We start from the raw sequence: 19,744 nt of genomic DNA, 5'->3' as shown, positions 1-19,744 counted from the left end.
ATTTCTAAGGTCCCCTCTCAGCCTTCTCTTCTCCAGGCTGAACAAGCCCAGCTCCCTCAGCCTCTCCTCGTAGCAGAGATGCTCCAGTCCCCTCCTCATCCTCGTAGCCCTGCGCTGGACTCTCTCCAGGAGCTCCTCATCTTTCTGGAACTGGGGAGCCCAGCACTGGACACAGCACTGCAGATGGGGCCTCACCAGGGCAGAGTCATCTCCTCTGTGTCCCGCAGCTCGTGTGGGCGCCCGGAGGTTCGGCCCCCCTGGGCCAGGCTGCTCCAGTCTGTGCATCTGTTTTACAACGTGTTGCTTTGCAGTCGGGGGAAGCCTTCCAAGAATCCCCACCTATTTCCGTAATAAGGCCGCCTTTGTTTTCCTCATGCACAATGCAGCTTTGATTCGGTCGCTTTCTCACCAACCGTGTTGCCGTCGGCTCGGCCCTGGAGCTGCGGAGAAGGTGTGAGGCGTGCACGGCTCGCTGGTGAAGGGGGAGAGGAATGGCCCGTGGGATGGTTTTATTTCACATTTGGGGCCAGCGGAGGTAAATCTGCTTTGCCTTAGCACCCGGCCATCTCCCGAGACGCCGCGCTGGGCAAACAGAGGTGGCCCCTGAGCCGCGAGCACAGGTACCCTGCGTGCAGCGAACCGAGGCAAAGCAAATAGGAAGGCTTATGTGTTCCTGGCCTCCATGTTGTCACGGAGTTGTCCTCGTCCTGATGAGATCAGTGTCCTCAGGAAAGGCTCAAAAGCCCCCGAAGTCCAAGAAATGTTTGGGCAGAACTTGTGTGGTGGGAAGAAGTGTTGAAGGAACGAGGGGTCCTAAGGGATGGGGAATGTGGTCGGGGTGAGCAGAAGACCTTTGCAGTGATGTGGAGGGACTGGAGGCCAGCAGACAGGGGATCTTGATGGGACAAGGGGTAAAGGCTTAAATCTGAAAGAGAGTGGATTTTGGTTAGATATAAGGAAAAAATTATTTACGATGAGGGTGGTGAAACACTGGAACAGGTTGCCTAGAGAAGCTGTGGCTGCCCCCTCCCTGGCAGGGTTCAAGGCCAGGTTGGATGGAGCTCTGAGCACCCTGGGCTGGTGGAAGATGTCCCTGCTCATGGCAGGGGGGTTGGAATGATATGGTCAATAAGGTCCATTCCAACCCAAACCTTTCTGTGATTTCTGTGAATGGTCTTTGAAGGTCCCTTCCAACCCAAACTATCTGATGATTCTATGAGAAGACCAAGAGCCCTGCTGGGGGCTGGGGGAGGTGAGTGGCCTGGCCCTGGCAGGTCCCTGCCGGTGCTGGAGCACGCCACGACCCACTACGCACTGTGGCACGTTGCTCGCCGTGGTGTCTGCTGGCTGCAGCCCCTCGCTTGCCGAGCTGACTGCAGCCCTGTCCCCGTCCCTCACCAGAGCCACTGGGCACCCAGCGCTGCCGGGGAGGTGGCCTGAGCTGTGGGGCCGGGTCTTGCTTTGGGGACCCCCGATGGGTTTCACTAGGGGTGAGCTTGGGAGAGAGGCGGGGGAGAGCAGGGGCAAACCCACCCAGCTTCTGCTGGCACTTCCCCTGGGGTCGGTTCCCTTTCCTGCTGCCCCTTGGGCCGTTCTCTCCCTAGGGTGCTGCGGGTGAGGGGTCGGTGCGGGGTTCCCTCCTCCCGGCGGGAGTGGGGGCGAGGGGGGGGCTCGCCGCCCTCCCCATACAGACCCCTCCATTGACACCTCCCTCTCCCACCCCATTAATTTGTTGTGGTGAGGCCAGTAATAGCTGCTTTGTCCGAAGGCGAGGGAAGGAGGGGGGAAAAAAAACCCCAGCGCACAGACAGCGGCTCCAGTGTTTTCTAAAAGGGATGTTTTTCCCCCCTCCGTGCTCTCTCTCTTTCCCTTGAATAATGTTTTTGATTGTAATAGCCCGTCCTGCTTAGGGAAACCCCCAGCCTCTCCCCCTTCCCCTCCCCTCTTCTGTAAACCCTGGTAGAAGTTTAAACAACCCGGAGAGATTTTTCTCACCAGTCTTCTTTTACTAATAGGAAACGAGTGTTTAAAGCAGCAAAGGGAGCTTTCAGCTGCTGGCGGAGGAATGGCTGGCCTTGCCGAGCGGTGCTGGGGTCCCGCTCGAGCCCGGCACCTCGCTGCTGGAGCTCGGAGCCCCCCGGGCAGAGTGTGCTCTCGGTGTCCCCCCAGGGACGGGCCGTGACCAGCTCCACCAGCACACACCAGTGAAGCCACGGGACGCTCCCGCCGTGGGACAAGCTGTCGTCTGCTCTCGTGGAGCCGCTCAGCCCGAGGAGCCCACACCACAAAAACGCACCCCCCCTTTGGGCCCTTCGAAATGCCTCTAAATATCTGCAGGGTGGGGGTCAGGAGGACGGGGCCAGACTCTTTCCAGTGGTGCCCAGCGACAGGACAAGGGGCAACGGGCACAAGCTGAAGCAGAGGAAGTTCCAGCTGAAGATGAGGAAGAACTTCTTCCCTCTGAGGGTGACGGAGCCCTGGCCCAGGCTGCCCAGGGAGGCTGTGGAGTCTCCTTCTCTGGAGATATTCCAGCCCCGCCTGGACGCGGTGCTGTGCAGCCTGCTCTGGGTGACCCTGCTTGGGCAGGGGGTTGGGCTGGGTGACCCACAGAGGACCCTGCCAACCCTGCCATGCTGGGATTCTGTGATTTGGGTGGGTGCTTGCAGCATTTTCGTTCCTTGAGTGACGAAAAGCCCCATATCCTAATTTCATAGAGTGCTTTGGGTTGGAAGGGACCTTCAGAGGTCATCTTCCAACCCAAAGGTCATCAACCATTTCCCGGTTTTCACGAAAAAATCCCCAAACTCCTGCTGGAAGGGACCCTGGGTGGTTCCCGAGGCTGGAGCGAATCCTGGCTGTGGATGGGGGGTCCCGGGAGCAGCCTCTGCTCGATGAGGTGCTGGTGCCCAGAGGTGGGGTTCATGCCTCCCACATCGAAGATCTGGGAAACCCTCCTGCTGCAAAGCCACCGGCTGTTCGCGGAGCTGTTGCCATGTCGGATAAGCTCCGGATGATGCGGTGGTCTCGCCGTGGGGTTGCTGCTCGGGCGGGAGCGCAGCGGGTGTGGGGTGGGTGCTGAAGGGGACGCTGGGTCTGAGCATCGCTGGGGAGAGGGCTGGCAAGGAGAAACCTCGGCTAATTCTCTGCCCTTGAACATCCCTTCGAGCCTCTCAGGGGGCTCTCGGGGGCTGCCTCGGGGCCCCTCTCGCAAAGCCCCCCTGGGTGGGAAGGACCCCAACGCTCCGGGGACCTGCGAGCCCGGGGCTGCCCCATTCCCGGGATGCTGCAGCTCCCGGGAAGCCTGGAATCCTGAATCCCAGTTCCCAGGGTTGGGAATACCTCAAGGGGCTCCCCGGACGGGTGCCTGCTCCTCTGGCTGGTCTCTGTCGCGCCCAGGGCTGGTGCTGAAGCAGATTAAATGCCGTGGAGCTCTTGGAAGATGAAGTTTGTTAAATATTAGCGTGCCTAGCCCCAGGGCTAGCTGCGCTTCCATTCAGAAGGCGTATCTTTAATAATATCTTTTTTTTTTCCTGAGCTCCCAGCAGCCAACCCTAGGCTGTGCTTCCACCTGAGATAAACACATATATGTATTATTATTTTTGTGCTTTTTTTAATGTGGGTAGGAACCTAGCGATCGGGATCGGGATTCAGAATTTCCCGGAGGGCCTGGCCGTCAGCCTGCCTTTGCGCGGCGCTGGATTTTCCACGTGGAAAGCGTTCTGGTAAGCCGAGCTCCTCTTCGTGCGTCGCATCGAGAGCCCTCCGCCAGCAGCCCCTGACGAGCGGGCGCCTACGGATTTCCTCCCTGTGTCCGTCTGCGCTGCTCCGGCGTTGAGCTGCCCTTGGGACGGGCTTGCTCCAGACCCGCTGAGTCCCCTCCGCATCACGGAGAGCTGCTGCTGGTTTCCAGCTTTGAGGAAGGGCGGTGGGCTCAGCCCTGCTCCCTCCGCACCCCTGAGCTCAGCTCCGACCCCTGACTCCCGGGGGATTCCGCAGTGATCCCGGTGGGTCACCCCGTCCCGCTTCAGCTGAGCGCCTTTGGTGAGCTCCCAGACCCTGCACTAAATAGTGGTTTTTCTTTTTTTATTTTTATTTTGTTTCATTTTTTCTCTCTCTTCACTCCAGGCTGGATTTCAAACCCCCTTTTGATTTTTTCTTTTCCCCGAGGTGAAAAAGCCAAGGGCATGAACCCTGCGAGCGCAGGGCCGCGTTCCTGCCCGTGCACGTGTGCTGGGCTGGGTGACGGATGGGAGGGCAGAGCGGCGGCTTGGGAACGGCTCCCGCCAAAGCTTTGTTTTCTTTTCCTCCCACCCACCTCCAATTCAGTACGCGCAGCCGGTGCTGGGACTTGCACTGGGAGTGCTGCTGCCGGGAAGGGAGTTCCCATGGTCCGGAGAGTTAAAACACTCCTACAGGGAAAGAAAACGAGGGGGAAGAGGACAGTTTCATCCTAGCTGAGGCTGTGGGCTCTTTGGGATTGAGCTGTGCTGGGTGGAAATGTTTCCTCCCTGACCCATCCCTGCCCACGAGCCTGATCCTCAAATCCCGCAGAGCTGTTGGGGGAAGGAATCGGATCGCGCCTGAATGCCCTTCCTGGAAAAAAATCAGCTGGGTTAGGTCACACCACCTTCATCATCTGTTTGAAATAATCCGGGTGGCTTGGCGTGGCCGGGCGGCTGATGTCTTCCTGGGCATGGTGGCATCAGGGAAGAGGATGGGGCCGGGGAGCTGCAGAGCCTGGCAGCCCTCGGGCCGGGTCCCCGCTGGTTTTTAGCCTGGGCCTTTTGCAGGTACGGGCAGCTGAGCGGCATGGTGGAGCCCTTAGCCGGCGTCTTCGGTGCCTTCGCCGTGGTGGTGGCAGAGCCTCTCCTCCCCTACGCCTTGGGCTTTGCGGCCGGAGCAATGGTCTATGTGGTGATGGACGATATCATCCCCGAGGCGCAGACCAGGTGAGACCCGCTCGGTGGCCACCACCGAGGGCAGACAGACGCAGGGAGGAGCACGGCGGGCTGGGGAAGATCACAGAATCCCAGCATGGTCGGGGTTGGCAGGGACCTCTGTGGGTCACCCAGCCCAACCCCCTGCCCAAGCAGGGTCACCCACAGCAGGCTGCACAGCACCGCGTCCAGGCGGGGCTGGAATATCTCCAGAGAAGGAGACTCCACAGCCTCCCTGGGCAGCCTGGGCCAGGGCTCCGTCACCCTCAGAGGGAAGAAGTTCTTCCTCGTGGTCAGATGGAACTTCCTACCTTGCTGGTAAGGAACCGGGTCCACGGATCTCATGCCCTCCCCTTTTCCCCCTGCAGCGGCAACGGGAAGCTGGCTTCCTGGACCTCGATCTTCGGCTTTGTGGTGATGATGTCCCTGGACGTGGGGCTCGGGTAGGGCAGCGCGCCGCTCCCCGGGAGAAGACTTCAGAGCCGTTTGCGCAGCGGCGTTTGGAACTGGACACACGTTCATCCTCGAGACTTTTTTTGTACATAGGATTTTTTTTTCGGATCTGGTTCGGTATTGATTTCCTATCATTTTATATCTCTTCCTCCCCTCCAACTTCACGTCGATGGTTTTCGAAGCACAAAAGATGGGTGGCTCCTCGCAGGTCCCAGTTTCCTTTCGCCACTGGATTTTCTGCTCCTCTTGGGAGGGCCGTTGGATGACGCCGGGCTGCGGGTCACCCTGTCCCCCCCCTTCCGCGCTGGGCTGCTTTCTCTGAGTCAAGTCGCTCTGGGTTTTGATCATCTTTGTTCCGTAGAAGATTAGAAACGCGCTGTCGCGTGTTGAAGCTGGTCCGCGGTGAAGGGCCGAGGCGTTCGAGTGGAGTCAGCCCCGATGGAGGCTCCGTTTCCACGCTCTTCTCGACGGGCGGGCGGAAGGCGTCCGCGCTGAGACTGCACGCGCAGCCCACCGGGGGCTCGCAGGTCTCCTGCGTCCCGCTGGTCCTTGGGAATGGTGTAGGGCGTTCGTTTTGATGGGTGCAAATAGTCCAGGCAAATAAAAACGAATTTTTTTGGGATCTCTGCAAGAGGGAAATGTCATTTTTTCCTAAATGTATGTCCTAAATGGAGCTTTATTCCAATACATCCTCTCCAATACCTCGAGGTTTTCTCTGAAAAAAAACCCAAGAAAGGAGAATATTGGTGTTTTCCTCTGAAAAGGCCAGGGGTGGTCGCCCGCGTCGCCAGTGAGGTGCTGCCTGACCGCTGTGCAGCAGGACACGTTTCCACACGGGCTCATGGCTGCATCCAGCCTTTTCCTGTGGCTGCGTCCGGCCTTTTCCCGAGCCGTTGCTGGTTGACGGCTGCTGGCTCCAACCGCTCGCAAGTCCCCGAAGAGCTCGCGCTGCTTTGTCCCGGCGGTGGCCCTGCTCCCGCGTCGCCCTGCGGAAGAGCTCAGAGCGGAGTCCGGCCCCGAGCATGCCAGGAGCTCTCATCTCCCCTGAGCAGCAGCAGGATGAGATAACTCATCAGGGGGAATTAACTATCCCACCTGAAGAGCCAGAAACATGCACCGCGTGTGGCTGCCTCTTCACCCTCTGCCTTTCAAGCATCCCTTGTTGAACGGCCGTTGCTGAGCGGGCAGGATGAGTCCCTGCCAGGCTGAGCCCTGCCCATCCCTCCTGGCGCCTGGTGCATGCTGGAGCGGGGAGCTGGAAGGATGCTGCAGACCACAGCTCCCTCTTCACCGAAGACTCTTCTGCCTGCGCTAAAATGGGGTTCTCCAGCCCCTCGAGCAGGAAGAATGGGGTGGGCCGGCTGCTGCCTGCGCCTCGGCCCCTCAGCAGCCGCGGGGAGCGGGGCTGCGAGCGCGGGGGGGTCACGGACCATCGCTCGGTCCGGCCGGAGAAGCTGCGGGAGGGGCGGCCGAGGGGAACAGGCTTGGATAAACGAAGCTGGAGCCACGCATTTTTGTTTGGTTCTCTCTTTTTTTTGGGGGGTTGGATTTAATTTGTACTTCACGTGTCACTCTGGATGATACCGAACTACTGTCTGCCGGCGGGTCTGACCTCCGAACTGTGATCGGTTTCAATAAATGGGAAATTCAGTTTGCACTGGTTTATTTTAATGCTGTAAAGCCGTGCCTTTGCTGCACCTCGCTCCGTTCCGCTGCGCTTCTTTTCCCCGGTGTGATTGTCCCTGGCTTGTCAGAGGTCGTGCTGCTCCAGCAGGAACGCAGCCCCTTTGGGGAGGGCAAGAAAAGGGGAAAAATGCAGGAAAAAGGCAGCTTTGCCGTGCCCCATCCAGGCACCTCGGGAGCGTGCTTTCGTGTTCCCTGGGTTTGCTGCAGCCGAGCAGCTCGGCCCTGGGTCCGGCACCTGGCACGGGTTCGTGCCTCGGGACTCGGAAAAAAGCAACCGCGAGAATTCCCCTTGGGATGGGGATGGGGACGGGGATGGGGATGAGATGGGAATGGGGATGGGATGGGGATGGGGTGTGGAAGGGGATGGGGTTGGGGATGGGGATGGGGATGGGGATGGAGATGGGATGGGATGGGATGCGATGGGATGGGATGGGATGGGGATGGGGATGGGGATGGGGATGGGGATGGGGTGTGGAAGGGGATGGGGTTGGGGATGGGGATGGGGATGGGGATGGAGATGGGATGGGATGGGATGCGATGGGATGGGATGGGATGGGGATGGGGATGGGGATGGGGATGGGGATGGGGTGTGGAAGGGGATGGGGTTGGGGATGGGGATGGGGATGGGGATGGAGATGGGATGGGATGGGATGTGATGGGATGGGATGGGATGGGGATGGGGATGGGGATGGGGATGGGGATGGGGATGGGGTGTGGAAGGGGATGGGGTTGGGGATGGGGATGGGGATGGAGATGGGATGGGATGGGATGGGATGGGGATGGGGATGGGGATAGGGGTGGGGAAGGGGATGGGGATGGGGGTGGAGATGGGGATGGGGATGGGGAGGGTTCTCCAACCTTCCTGGGATCTGCGGGGCTGTGGAGATCATAGAACCATAGAGTGGTTTGGGTTGGAAGGGACCTTAAAGCTCATCTGGTTCCAACCCTCCTGCCATGAGCAGGGACATCTTCCCCCAGCCCAGGGTGCTCAGAGCTCCATCCAACCTGGCCTTGAGCACTGCCAGGGAGGGTCCCAGGTCTCGCCGGGTGCAGGGGAGATTTGGGGTCATGACTCTGGGCAGGCAAACGGAGGGGTGCTGGGACCCTCATTTTAAAACCAGCAGAGCTGTCCCTGCCATCGCAGGGCAGGAACGGGCAGGGAGAGGGATGGGACGAGAGCCCTTTGCCCCTACGGCCGCTGGCTCCTTCCCAGTGCCACCAGCAGCGAGGCCGAGCCATCCCCCACGGCTCTTCGCCGTCTTTCTGGACACGCTGGAGGTGTTTGCAAAGCTCTGGGCGCTCGGTGTTCAGCCGAAAGCCTTTGCGTGAAACGTAAGAGCCCAGGTCGGGATTTCTCACAGGCTGTTGGCGATATTTTCTCGTTTGATTTCTGGCTTGTGGTGTAAGCTGGTACAAAAAACCATATTATGTGTTTAAAGGCAGCCTTGTAATCAGATTGCTGCGAGATAACAACGTGTAAAGAGTTTAATCCCGCTTCGCTGCGGCCAGCCGAGGTAACGATGTACGTTGGGCCTGAGGAAGCGCGCGGGGAGGGTGATGCGGCAGCGCGTACGGCAATCCCGCTTCTCCGTTTGCAGCCTGGAGGTGAACGAAATGATCGTCCCTTGGCGTGACGGAAGAGCTGGCCGGGGGCCAGGCCTGAAATTCCCTGTGGAAAGAAGAGCTGTCAATGGAAAGGTGGAGTTCGGAGCAAAGGCGACATAAACAGCGAGCCAAGCCCTGCAAAATGGAGAAGGGCTCTGCTCCTCGGCCGGGAGGAGCCGGCTCTGGCATGGAGATCGAGCTGGAGGAAGAAGAGGAAGGTTATCCCGTGGCTGGAGATGGGTTTGGGGCTGTGCTTGGCCACAGACCCGTGCCTGGCTGTGCGTGCTGGGATGCAGCCAGCGCTTTGCCCTTCCGGGGGGTCTGGCAGCAGCGTGCCCTGGGTGCCAAGAAGGCCAATGGTCTCCTGGGATGCATCACGAGGAGTGTGGGCAGCAGGGCGAGGGAGGTTCTCCTCCCCCTCTGCTCTGCCCTGGGGAGGCCCCATCTGCAGTGCTGTGTCCAGTGCTGGGCTCCCCAGTTCAAGAAAGATGAGGAGCTACTGGAGAGAGTCCAGCGCAGGGCTATGAGGATGGTGAGGGGACTGGAGCATCTCTCCTGCGAGGAGAGGCTGAGGGAGCTGGGCTTGTTCAGCCTGGAGAAGAGAAGGCTGAGAGGGGACCTGAGAAATGCCTCTAAATATCTGCAGGGTGGGGGTCAGGAGGATGGGGCCAGACTCTTTCCAGTGGTGCCCAGCGACAGGACAAGGGGCAATGGGCACAAACTGAAGCCGAGGAAGCTCCAGCTGAAGATGAGGAAGAACTTCTTCCCTCTGAGGGTGACGGAGCCCTGGCCCAGGCTGCCCAGGGAGGCTGTGGAGTCTCCTTCTCTGGAGATATTCCAGCCCCGCCTGGCCACGGTGCTGTGCAGCCTGCTCTGGGTGACCCTGCTTGGGCAGGGGGTTGGGCTGGGTGACCCACAGAGGTCCCTGCCAACCCTGACCATGCTGGGATTCTGGGATTCTGTGGGGTCCCTCCCCATTTTAACGGCCGCTGAGCCCCTCGGTAGCGCTGGCCTGGGGTTCTGCCTCCCCGAAACGGGGAGAAACCCCTGGCCCGCAGCACGCAGGGACGTGTACTTGGGGGGAGCACAGAGGCAGGGTGTTTTTTTCTGTTTTTCCATCATTTCGATGGGTGGCAGTCAGCCTTCAGAGGGGCACGGCAGTGCCTGGACCGGTTTGAAATGTACTTTGAGCCCCTTACAAGCGTAATACTAAATTGTAGCATCAATATCAGCGATTTCTCCCTCATACAAACACACATACAAAAACTTTAGATTCTTGGGTTTGATCTTAAAATGCTATTAACTTTTTTTGCATTGGCTGGAGGAAAACTTCAGCTGTGACTTCCCCCATCCCAAAGCCTCCAATCCCAACAGGTAAAAAGAAATCTTTTTCCAAAGAGCGCGTGGATGTGCTCTTGCGGTGGGGTTTAATAACAACCCAAACCCCGGGATAAGTTGGTGGCCTGTGTCCTGATGCTTTCGTGGATGTTTGGGGGTTTTCAAGCCCTGCTGATGGGGGGGGGACCTGCGTGTTCAGCTGCAAACGGGAAAATCCCCCATTCTTCACAGCCCCGGCGGCGGCTGCGCCTGGCAGCGGGCGATGCTCGGCAGCGGTTTGGCTCTGCGCAGGCGAGCGCGCGTGCCCCGGGTGCAGAGCTCGCGCTGGGATAGCTCCACCAAGCCGGGGTGCTGTGAAAAAGCCTGGCCAAGCAGCACCGGGGGGATTTTGCTGCTTTTCTTGTGCTTTATTTTTGTGTCTTTCGGTGGCCGGACCACCGCGACGCCGTGCTGCGGGACGGTCGCGGGGACAGCACTGCGTCGGGGGGTTAATGGCTGGTGAGAAGCGAGCGGAGGAGTGCGCAGGGAAAGCCCTGCGGAGCCGGGAGAGCCGCCCGGGGCGAGCGTGGCATGGGGCTTCCGACGGAGCGGTGGATGGAGAGGCTGCTGAGAGCTCGGCTGCGCGGCACTGTCCGTGTGTTTGCCGGGGGATTAGGGCTCGGGAGAGGAGATTACGTGGGGCTGGGAGCGTGGGATGCAAAGCGCTGGGCTTCTCCCTTCGGCGCTGCGGCTGCTCCATCCCACCTGGAGCTGTGGTGCAAAGAGAAGCCACTGGCTCCTTTGGTCCAGGTAAATCCCACCTTGCCCCCAGTCTCCGTGCGATGCACCCACAATGTGGGTGTCAGGAGAATGGGCTCAGACTCTTTCCAGTGGTACCCAGCGACAGGACAAGGGGCAACGGGCACAAACTGAAGCAGAGGAAGCTCCAGCTGAACCCGAGGAAGAACTTCTTCCCTCTGAGGGTGACGGAGCCCTGGCCCAGGCTGCCCAGGGAGGCTGTGGAGTCTCCTTCTCTGGAGATATTCCAGCCCCGCCTGGACGTGGTGCTGTGCAGCCTGCTCTGGGTGACCCTGCTTGGGCAGGGGGTTGGGCTGGGTGACCCACAGAGGTCCCTGCCAACCACGATGATGTTGGGATTCTGGGATTCTGTGATGCTGTGATGCCAGGCAGCTCCCGGTGGGTGCCAGGGCTGCACGTGGTGGCCATGGAGCTTGGCACCACGGCACAATGCCTGCTCTGCTGCAGGTCCTCTGCCCCAGCAGCTCCTTCTCCCTGCCCGGCTCGGCTCGCTCCCGGCTGGGGATGCCACGGCGAAGGGCCACGGTTGTGGTTGTGTAACCGGGGCACGGCCAGCACCCCTTTCCCCGCACCGGCGTGACACGGCTCACGTCGCCCCGTGCACGGTGCCGTGAGTCAGGGAGCAGGAATGGGCGGGTGGGACCTCCACGGGCGCCGGGCGCTCACCGGCCCGCGCCGGGGTGCTGGGGAAGGCGAAGGCGGCTGCGGTTTGCAGGGCTGGGCGGGGACAGAAAAACCCCAAGCGAGGGCTTCGCACGCAACCGAACAATAATCCCATTATTAGGGCCCACGCTGTCAAACAAAACACGGCACAGAGCATTACTCGGGCTGGTGAGATGTGCGCCCCAGGTAGATCGCAGCACCTGAGTCATTGCTTATAAAGGAACGGATTTCACCTCCCTCCCCTCCCCTCAGGAAAGAAACAATTCAGACCTGCAGACAAAATGACTTCTATTCTTTGTACGCGGACTTTGTTGTACTTGGCAGCGAGGCTGCAATTAAAGTCGAGACGCTCGCTCTCGTGCGCACGGCTCCGAGCTCCAGAGCAAACGTACGGCTCCGCTTCCCGCTCGGAGCTTCCCGGGCACCCCAAACCCATGGCCCTGCCATGGTGCCTCGTTCATCCCCAGCGTGGACTCCCCAGCCTTGGGAATCCCAGAATCCCAGCATGGCAGGGGTCGGAAGGGACCTCTGTGAGTCACCCAGCCCAACCCCCTGCCCAAGCAGGGTCACCCACAGCAGGCTGCACAGCACCGCGGCCAGGCGGGGCTGGAATATCTCCAGAGGAGGAGACTCCACAGCCTCCCTGGGCAGCCTGGGCCAGGGCTCCGTCACCCTCAGAGGGAAGAAGTTCTTCCTCATCTTCAGCTGGAGCTTCCTCTGCTTCAGTTTGTGCCCGTTGCCCCTTGTCCTGTTGCTGGGCACCACTGGAAAGAGCCTGGAATGAGCCTGGTTCTGGGGGACCGGAGCCAAGAAAAGAAATGATGGCTCGGGGTGCCCTTTTCCTAGGGTAGATATTATGGGGTCGCTGAGTTTCTAGCAGAGGTTTAGTTCCAGTCTCCCTGTTTCGGTACACGTTGGCATGCTCTCAGCAGATGTATTTAGTCTGGCATGGTCAACCAGCCCTCGAAAAGCTATGTGCTGGTGGCCGTGCTGGGTTGCTGGGACTCTAGCGCACGGATGATCTCCTGGTTGCCCTTCTCCCGGCTGCTTTACTTACAACACTGCATTTCAGCCAACCGACAGCGAGGTGGTGACTGCGGAAAGGTTCCTCTCTGCTGTCTCAGGGGGACGTCCTCTGCGTGGCTTCTTATGCATGGTGTGAGGTGGGAAAGGTCGACATGAGCATGAAATGTCATTGGTCCAGGAATGGCTCCGCTGCAAATTCTTCAATCCAGAGGGTTGTTCCTAATGAGAAAAGAAGGAAAATTACACCCCATGGGATCTGCATGTTGCACAGCTCTGATCTTAGCACCTCTTTTCTTCTTCTAAGGGTTTTACAGTGCGAAAAGCAGTCAAGAACGGGGAGAAAGCATTCTGAGTATGCAAGTCCTTGGCTGAGATTTCTGGGATTGGTTTGTGTGCATTATAATCCTACGAGGAGATTCTTCAGAGCAGGAAACTGAGCCTGAAGGTTTATTTTAATATAATCTTACAAAATGCTGATGATAACTAAACAGCTTTTGTGTCCAGAGCTGGTTTGCGTGGGGGAATTGTTTAAATCTCTCTCTCTTGCTGTTGCCTTCTTGTGTTTTTACAGGAACAATGAAAGCGTCGCAGACCCAACACCCGCTCGCTCCTCATCTCGTCTCGTACAATCCTTCTGCTGTGCCTGAAGCAGAAAACAAAACCACCGCTCCAAACCCCGTATGAAAATAGGAGGGAAGAGAATGGCCTGGATCTGCTTTCCCTTTACTGCAAAATAATTTCCCTGCCATAAAATTACCAGTGAGAGCCAAGGGAAGATTAGGTCATACGGAAAAATGCCGGTTGGGAAACAATGGAGGGAGGTGCTGGTAACGGCTGGGGTGCGGGACTCCCCACCGCCCCGGGCTTCCCGCAGGGACCCCCACTTCTGCTGGGACCCCATCTCTGCCAGGACCCCCACCTTTGCCAGGACCCCCACTTCTGCTGGGACCCCACCTCTGCCAGGACCTCCACTTCTGCCAGGACCCCCATCTCTGCCAGGACCCCATCTCTGCCAGGATCTCCACTTCTGCCAGGACCCCCATCTCTGGCAGGACCCCCACTTCTGCTGGGACCCCCACTTCTGCTGGGACTCCATCTCTGCCAGGACTCCCAATTCTGCTGGGACCCCATTTCTGGCCAGGACCTCCACTTCTGCCGGGACCCCCATGTCTGCTGGGATCCCATCTCTGCCAGGAGCCCCACTTCTGCCGGGACCCCCATCTCTGCCTGGACCCCTGCTTCTGCCGGGACCTCCGTCTCTGCTGGTCCTGAGCCCCAGCACTGCTCCCCTGGCTCCATGCAGGATGGGCAAATGGCTTCAGCATCCCCAGACCTGTTTATTTCCTTTCCTTTCCCAGGGTTAAAATGACAGCGAGGGCTGGAGCATCCCAGTTTCTCCAGACCCGGTGTTTCAGTCTGGGCTGGCAGCAGGGGCAGGCGTGAGGTTGGACTTGGAGCACAAAGCAGCATCTCACGGCGGGTTTTGTTTTCCCCTTTCCCTTCCAGGCCATAATTCATCCCGGAGCTGCTCTGCTTCCAGCCCTGCTGCCCGGCTCGGCTCTGCCGGCGATGGACGAACCCTCCGGGGGGGTTTGCAGCTCCATTCCCCTAAATCCAAAGTTGCTGGCTTGTCCCTGGAAGTCAGCGACCCCCAGGAATTTGGGGGATGCCTTAAAAGTTGTCTTGGTGCGGGTCTCACAAAAGCCCTCCAGTGCCCTCCAGTTCTGGGTGGTGGCTGCCTGCCCCCCAGAAAAACCTTTCCGAGACCAGGGAAGCAAATCCAGACAACAAGGGGCCCCCGGGGCCTCCCAAGTCATTAAACAAATTAAGTTGTTTAGAACAAGGAGGCCCAGGTGACTGGGTGTGAAAGCCCCCGAGGCCTTGGTAATTGCTGTGTAAAGGCAGCGCTGGTGGGTGGAAAGGAGACAAAGAGATTTGGGGGCATTTCTCCTCCCCCTGGTTCCCCTGGGCGGCAGCTCCAGCCCTGTTTGGCTTCATGGGGTGCTCAGGGATTTGGCCACAGTGGCACAGGGACCCCAGGCTGGGATGCCAGGAAGATCACAGAGTCCCAGCATGGCAGGGGTTGGCAGGGACCTCTGTGGGTCACCCAGCCCAACCCCCTGCCCAAGCAGGGTCACCCACAGCAGGCTGCACAGCACCGCGGCCAGGCGGGGCTGGAATATCTCCAGAGAAGGAGACTCCACAGCCTCCCTGGGCAGCCTGGGCCAGGGCTCCATCACCCTCAGAGGGAAGAAGTTCTTCCTCCTGTTCAGCTGGAGCTTCCTCTGCTTCAGTTTGTGCCCGTTGCCCCTTGTCCTGTTGCTGGGCACCACTGGAAAGAGTCTGGCCCCCTCCTCCTGACCCCCACCCTGCAGATATTTAGAGGCATTTCTAAGGTCCCCTCTCAGCCTTCTCCTCCAGGCTGAACAAGCCCAGCTCCCTCAGCCTCTCCTCGGAGGAGAGATGCTCCAGTCGTCTCCTCATCCTTGTAGCCCTGCGCTGGACTCTTTCCAGTAGCTCCTCAAGATGCTGTGGTCCAGTGAGATGCTGTCCTGTCCCTGGGCGTGGGGATGGGACAGAGGCAGAGACACCCCAGCCCTCCCTCCTTTAAATGACCCTTGGCTCCAAATCCCCTGAGGGGTTTTGTTGCCTCTGTGGACGCTCCTGGCTCTTGCTGCTTCCCCAGACTCCAAAGAGGCTGGGGAGCAACAGGGGTTTTTCTTTTTTCCCATGTGGAAATCTTTTTCCCTTCTGCTTTGTGCAAAGGCGAGCAGAGAGGCCACTCCCCGCCAAACCAGCAGCTCGGTGGTTTCCTAACCCTCACGTAGCTCCAGAAAGACATAGAGGAGGTGCTGCCTTGCCTTTCCTTTCATCCAAGGAAAGACGCAAAACTCCCGAACTCAGCTGCCTCTTCATTTCCCTGGTTTGACACGTGATAAGCTCAGACGAGATGACCTGTCTCCTCTCTCCAAGAGGTGACATGTCCATGTCTCCATGATGACCTGATAAGGTGGAGCCGTACGCTTCTCATCTCCAGGTCCTTCACCCCAGTATCTGGCTCAGCTCCCTGTGTCTCTCTCCCCAGCCAGTGAAACATGAGCTTTGAGCAACCTGATCTACTGAAAGATGTTCCTGCCCATGGCAGGAGGTTGGACTAGATGGTCTTTGAAGGTCCCTTCCAACCCAAACTGTTCTATGATTCTGTGATCCCCCTTGGCGAGCGGCAGTGGGATATTGCGGCTCGGGAGCTGTGGGAGGGAGCGGGACCCCCAGCTCCCATTTCCCCAAGCCCCGTGTGCTCGGCGCTGCCTCGTGATGCTTTGACACGGCCAGGACCAGCTCCACGGGGCTGCTTCTCACCCCGTGCCTCGGCTTGGGCACGGCAGGGCTGGGAGACCCCATCTGCAAAGGGTTAAGAGGCGGTCGACACAGAGGGGTCTCTGCGGGGTCTCAGGCTGCCGGTAACCCAGCCAGCCACCCTTCATGGTGTGGAAAATGCTGGTGAGACCCGAGAAGACATCTGAGGTTCCTCCTCCGGAGGGGGTGGCTTCTTTCCAGCCTTTTTTCTCCCTCCCCCTCTCCTTGAAGCTCCCCGAAACAAGTGCTGGTTTATTGCCGATAATTTACCAGCTGCACAAAGGCTGCCTTGTGCCGCCGAGCTCCAGATGTTTAACATTTCACCAAAAAAAAACCTAAATCAGAAGGTACCTGTTTCACTGGAGCAACAGCTGACCTGGATGGGGAGAGAGCTGCCTTCCAGCCTTTGCCTTCCCTCGCACGGGTGGCTGCCGGCGGATCCCAGCCCTGGGGAGAGCAGGGATGCGTCGGAGCGGGCTCGGAGTCCCGGCTCCTGCCGTGCTTGGATGGGGACCAGGGCTGGAGCAGATCTGCAGATCAGCCTCCGACGGTGTCGTCAGAGGGTGCCCACAGGTAGGGTCGTGGGTAGGAATGTCCACTTCCCACCTTCGGTCCCTGCTTACGGGAAACGGGCATCTCCAGGACGGGAGACGCTGCCTCAGTTAGAGCATCACACGCTGCAAGGCTGGAGAGCTGGGAGGGCTCGTGCCGGGGATTTTGTGGGCCCTGGGGACAGGGGTCTTCGGGGCTGGGTTGTCCCCAGGGGCTCTGGCACAGCCCCAGGGGCTGTTCCGTGGCTTGGCTCCACACGGCGAGAGCGTGGCTCGGCGCTGAGACTGCGCGTGGATGACGGTGCCGCTGTCCTCGCCCGAGCTGTGGGGGTCCCCCGGGAGAAGGAAGCCCCCAAGCCCCCGCTGCCAGCTCGGGATGGATCCTGCGGAGTCCAGAGGGCTGCGATCCTGCAGGAGAGCGGTTGCCTGGCTCTGCTCCATCCCCACCCCATTCCTCCGACTGCAATCCCTTAATTGTTTCCAAAAAGCACATGACAAAAGGCAGGGAGATAATTACAGTCCCTTGGCCCCCCCTTATCTCCGGGGAGAGTGCGCTGGGCAAATAGAAAACCGAGAATGAATCCTGGCGGTGGCCGAGGCTCCGTGGACCAGGCTCTGAATGGCAGGCAGGGCTGATTTACTGCCGTTGTTCGCAGCTATATTCAGCTTTTTATTGCGACTATAATTATTGTTCTCCGCCAGGATCTCGCGGAGACGTCAGGCCGGCACCAGCCGCTCCCCGCTCCCGCGGGCTCAGGACTGCCCAGTGTCCCCAGGGGTTGGGGGACACGCTGGGTCCCTGTGACCCCTGCCCGCCTGGGGAGATGCCGTGCAGGCGAGCGCGAGTTTCTGGGGTGCCTTCCCTCCAAAACCCGTGGCTGGGGGCTATGAGAAACCCAGGTGCGAGGTGCAGCTGGATCAGGGCTGCGGGTCCCCAGTGCCGCAGGGAAGTTTTCAGCGAAGGGTTATGGCGGAGGGAGGCAGTGAAGGGGCTGGTGATGGCCGGGGGAGTGCTGGGTCTTGTGTGGACGGGGCAGAATCCGACCCACCCTTTGGCATCTCATCTCCGAGACCCAGCGCAAGAGCAAGCGATCGCTCTGCAGTGCACGAGGTGGGAAGCCGAGCGCGTTGTGGGCTCCCCAGTTCAAGAAAGATGAGGAGCTACGGGAGAGAGCCCAGCGGAGGGCTACGAAGATGATGAGGGGACTGGAGCATCTCTCCTACGAGGAGAGGCTGAGGGAGCTGGGCTTGTTCAGCCTGGAGAAGAGAAGGCTGAGAGGGGACCTTAGAAATGCCTCTAAATATCTGCAGGGTAGGGGTCAGGAGGAGGGGGCCAGACTCTTTCCAGTGGTGCCCAGCCACAGGACAAGGGGCAACGGGCACAAACTGAAGCCGAGGAAGCTCCAGCTGAACATGAGGAAGAACTTCTTCCCTCTGAAGGTGACGGAGCCCTGGCCCAGGCTGCCCAGGGAGGCTGTGGAGTCTCCTTCTCTGGAGATATTCCAGCCCCGCCTGGACGCGGTGCTGTGCAGCCTGCTGTGGGTGACCCTGCTTGGGCAGGGGGTTGGGCTGGGTGACCCCCAGAGGTCCCTTCTAAGCCCTGCCATTCTGGGATTCTGTGATGCTGTGTACCGAGGGGCAGGAGGAGAGCTGCCCGTCCTTCGTGCCTACCCCGAGGGATGCTTCGCAGGGGTGGGTGACCGGCTCTCCCGGCAGCCCAGAGGCCTGGGGATCGGGCTGACCCGCTGGAACTCTCTCCCCGGCCAAAGCCGCCCCTCATTCGCATGCAGAACGTGCAAGGGGGAGGGCAGGAATCCCCCCGTTGGGGAGCAGAGCCGGGCAGCTCCGCCGCAATGAAGTAATCCTCCCCCGGCACCCTGAGCATATAAAGCACGGCGGAGCACAAGTGCCTCTCTGTCCCGTCTCTTTCTTCTCTTTCCCTTTAATAATCTTGCTCTTTTGTCCCCGTACGTTTACCCTCCGTGTCATTGTCCCCTCCCGCTCCGGTAGCTGCTGCCCATCGCAGCCGGACCCCCTGCCTCGGAGGTGCTCACCGTGCCACCTGTATTTTCCACTTTATTTTCCAGGACACCTGATTTATTTATTTATTTTTTTTTCGCCTCTGCTGTAGGGTCTATTAAGCTTAGCCCTTCTTCCCCTGCCCTGGGAGACCCGGTTAATGAGTAACCATAGCGTGCTTGGAGGCAGCTGCCTCCGACAAACCGACGGAGACTTTTTTGGAGCTGCATAAGGGAACGTTTGTTCTGCAGCTTCTCAATAGATCCTTGTGCAGGAGGCAAGAAGTGTGGGGAGAGAAAGAAAGGGACACTAAATCACTGGGCTCCTTGAAAATCTCCCTGCGTGTGTGTGTGTTTTTATGCCTTTTTGTAATAGATGTTAGATGAGTCACCTTTTCAAATTTAAATAATGAATTTCTCTTCACGACGGAGCGCACAATGTACTTTTTAACAGCGTTTCAGCTTCAAAGTTCTTTTTGAGTAACTTAAGCGTAGAACACACAGCCCATATGTACACTGGCATGGGGTTGGTGTCACAGAAGCGTGGATTTTCTTTGTCCCCATCCCAGCATAGAGCAGATTTCACTCCCACGGTTCATAATTTTACCTGTTCCCTTCCATTGCTTTTGTTATAGGGAGAGGTTTTGGGCTCTTTACCAGCTGTTTGCCGTCTGGGTTCCAGCCTGGTTTGCCTTCCCTGGGATGCCTGGCTGAGGGGCCAGGCAGGAGACGGAGGCCCACGGGCCGTGGAGGAGAGCCGACGGGGCGAGCGGGTCCTGTGCCCCAGATCTCCTGCCTGACCTTGGTGACGGCATTGAAACCTGTCTTCCCCGCTTGGCTTTGTCACTACGCAAACAGGTGACGGCTGTGCCTTTTCTCCTACTTGCAGCGATTTTTTCCTTCCCAGTGTGCTGGGAAGCTTGTGGAGCTTGAACGGGATGCTGTGAGCGGGCCGCAAGCCGTGGGAGCCGGGTACCAAATTCATCAAATCATAGAATCACAGAATGGTTTGGGTGGGAAGGGACCTTTAGAGGTCATCTAGTCCAACCCCCTGCAGTGAGCAGGGACATCTTCAAATGGGTCAGGTTGCTCAGAGCCCCATCCAACCTGGCCTCGGATGTTTCCAGGGATGGGGTCTCCACTGCCTCTCTAGGCAACCCATTCCAGTGCTTCACCACCCAAATTGCTCCTGGTTGGATTTAAATCACAGAATCACAGCATGATGGCGGTTGGAGGGGACCTCTGTGGGTCACCCAGCCCAACCCCCTGCCCAAGCAGGGTCACCCACAGCAGGCTGCACAGCACCACGTCC

At 59.1% G+C, this 19,744-nt stretch overlaps 2 protein-coding genes across 6 annotated transcripts in view; one reads left to right on the top strand and one right to left on the bottom strand.

Annotated features, from left to right (window-relative positions):
• The window catches only part of SLC39A11 (solute carrier family 39 member 11), a 106,254-nt gene extending 100,774 nt beyond the window's left edge, over positions 1-5,480 (top strand). For all 5 annotated transcript variants that reach the window (XM_075440982.1, XM_075440979.1, XM_075440981.1 and 2 more), the window contains 3 exons: positions 3,624-3,722; positions 4,791-4,949; positions 5,306-5,480. In XM_075440982.1, the coding sequence (XP_075297097.1) occupies positions 3,624-3,722; positions 4,791-4,949; positions 5,306-5,384 (337 nt within the window). In that variant the 3' untranslated portion in view covers positions 5,385-5,480. The remainder of the gene's footprint in view (positions 1-3,623; positions 3,723-4,790; positions 4,950-5,305) is intronic.
• RPL38 (ribosomal protein L38) overlaps positions 1-19,744 on the bottom strand; it is a 488,213-nt gene that overhangs the window by 280,945 nt on the left and 187,524 nt on the right. The gene's annotated exons all lie outside the window — the stretch shown is intronic.

Source organism: Opisthocomus hoazin, chromosome 21 (genome assembly GCF_030867145.1).
Source record: "Opisthocomus hoazin isolate bOpiHoa1 chromosome 21, bOpiHoa1.hap1, whole genome shotgun sequence".
NCBI lineage: Eukaryota > Metazoa > Chordata > Aves > Opisthocomiformes > Opisthocomidae > Opisthocomus > Opisthocomus hoazin.
Note: the sequence above shows the minus strand (reverse complement) of the source record. Positions and strands in the feature narration are given on the sequence as shown.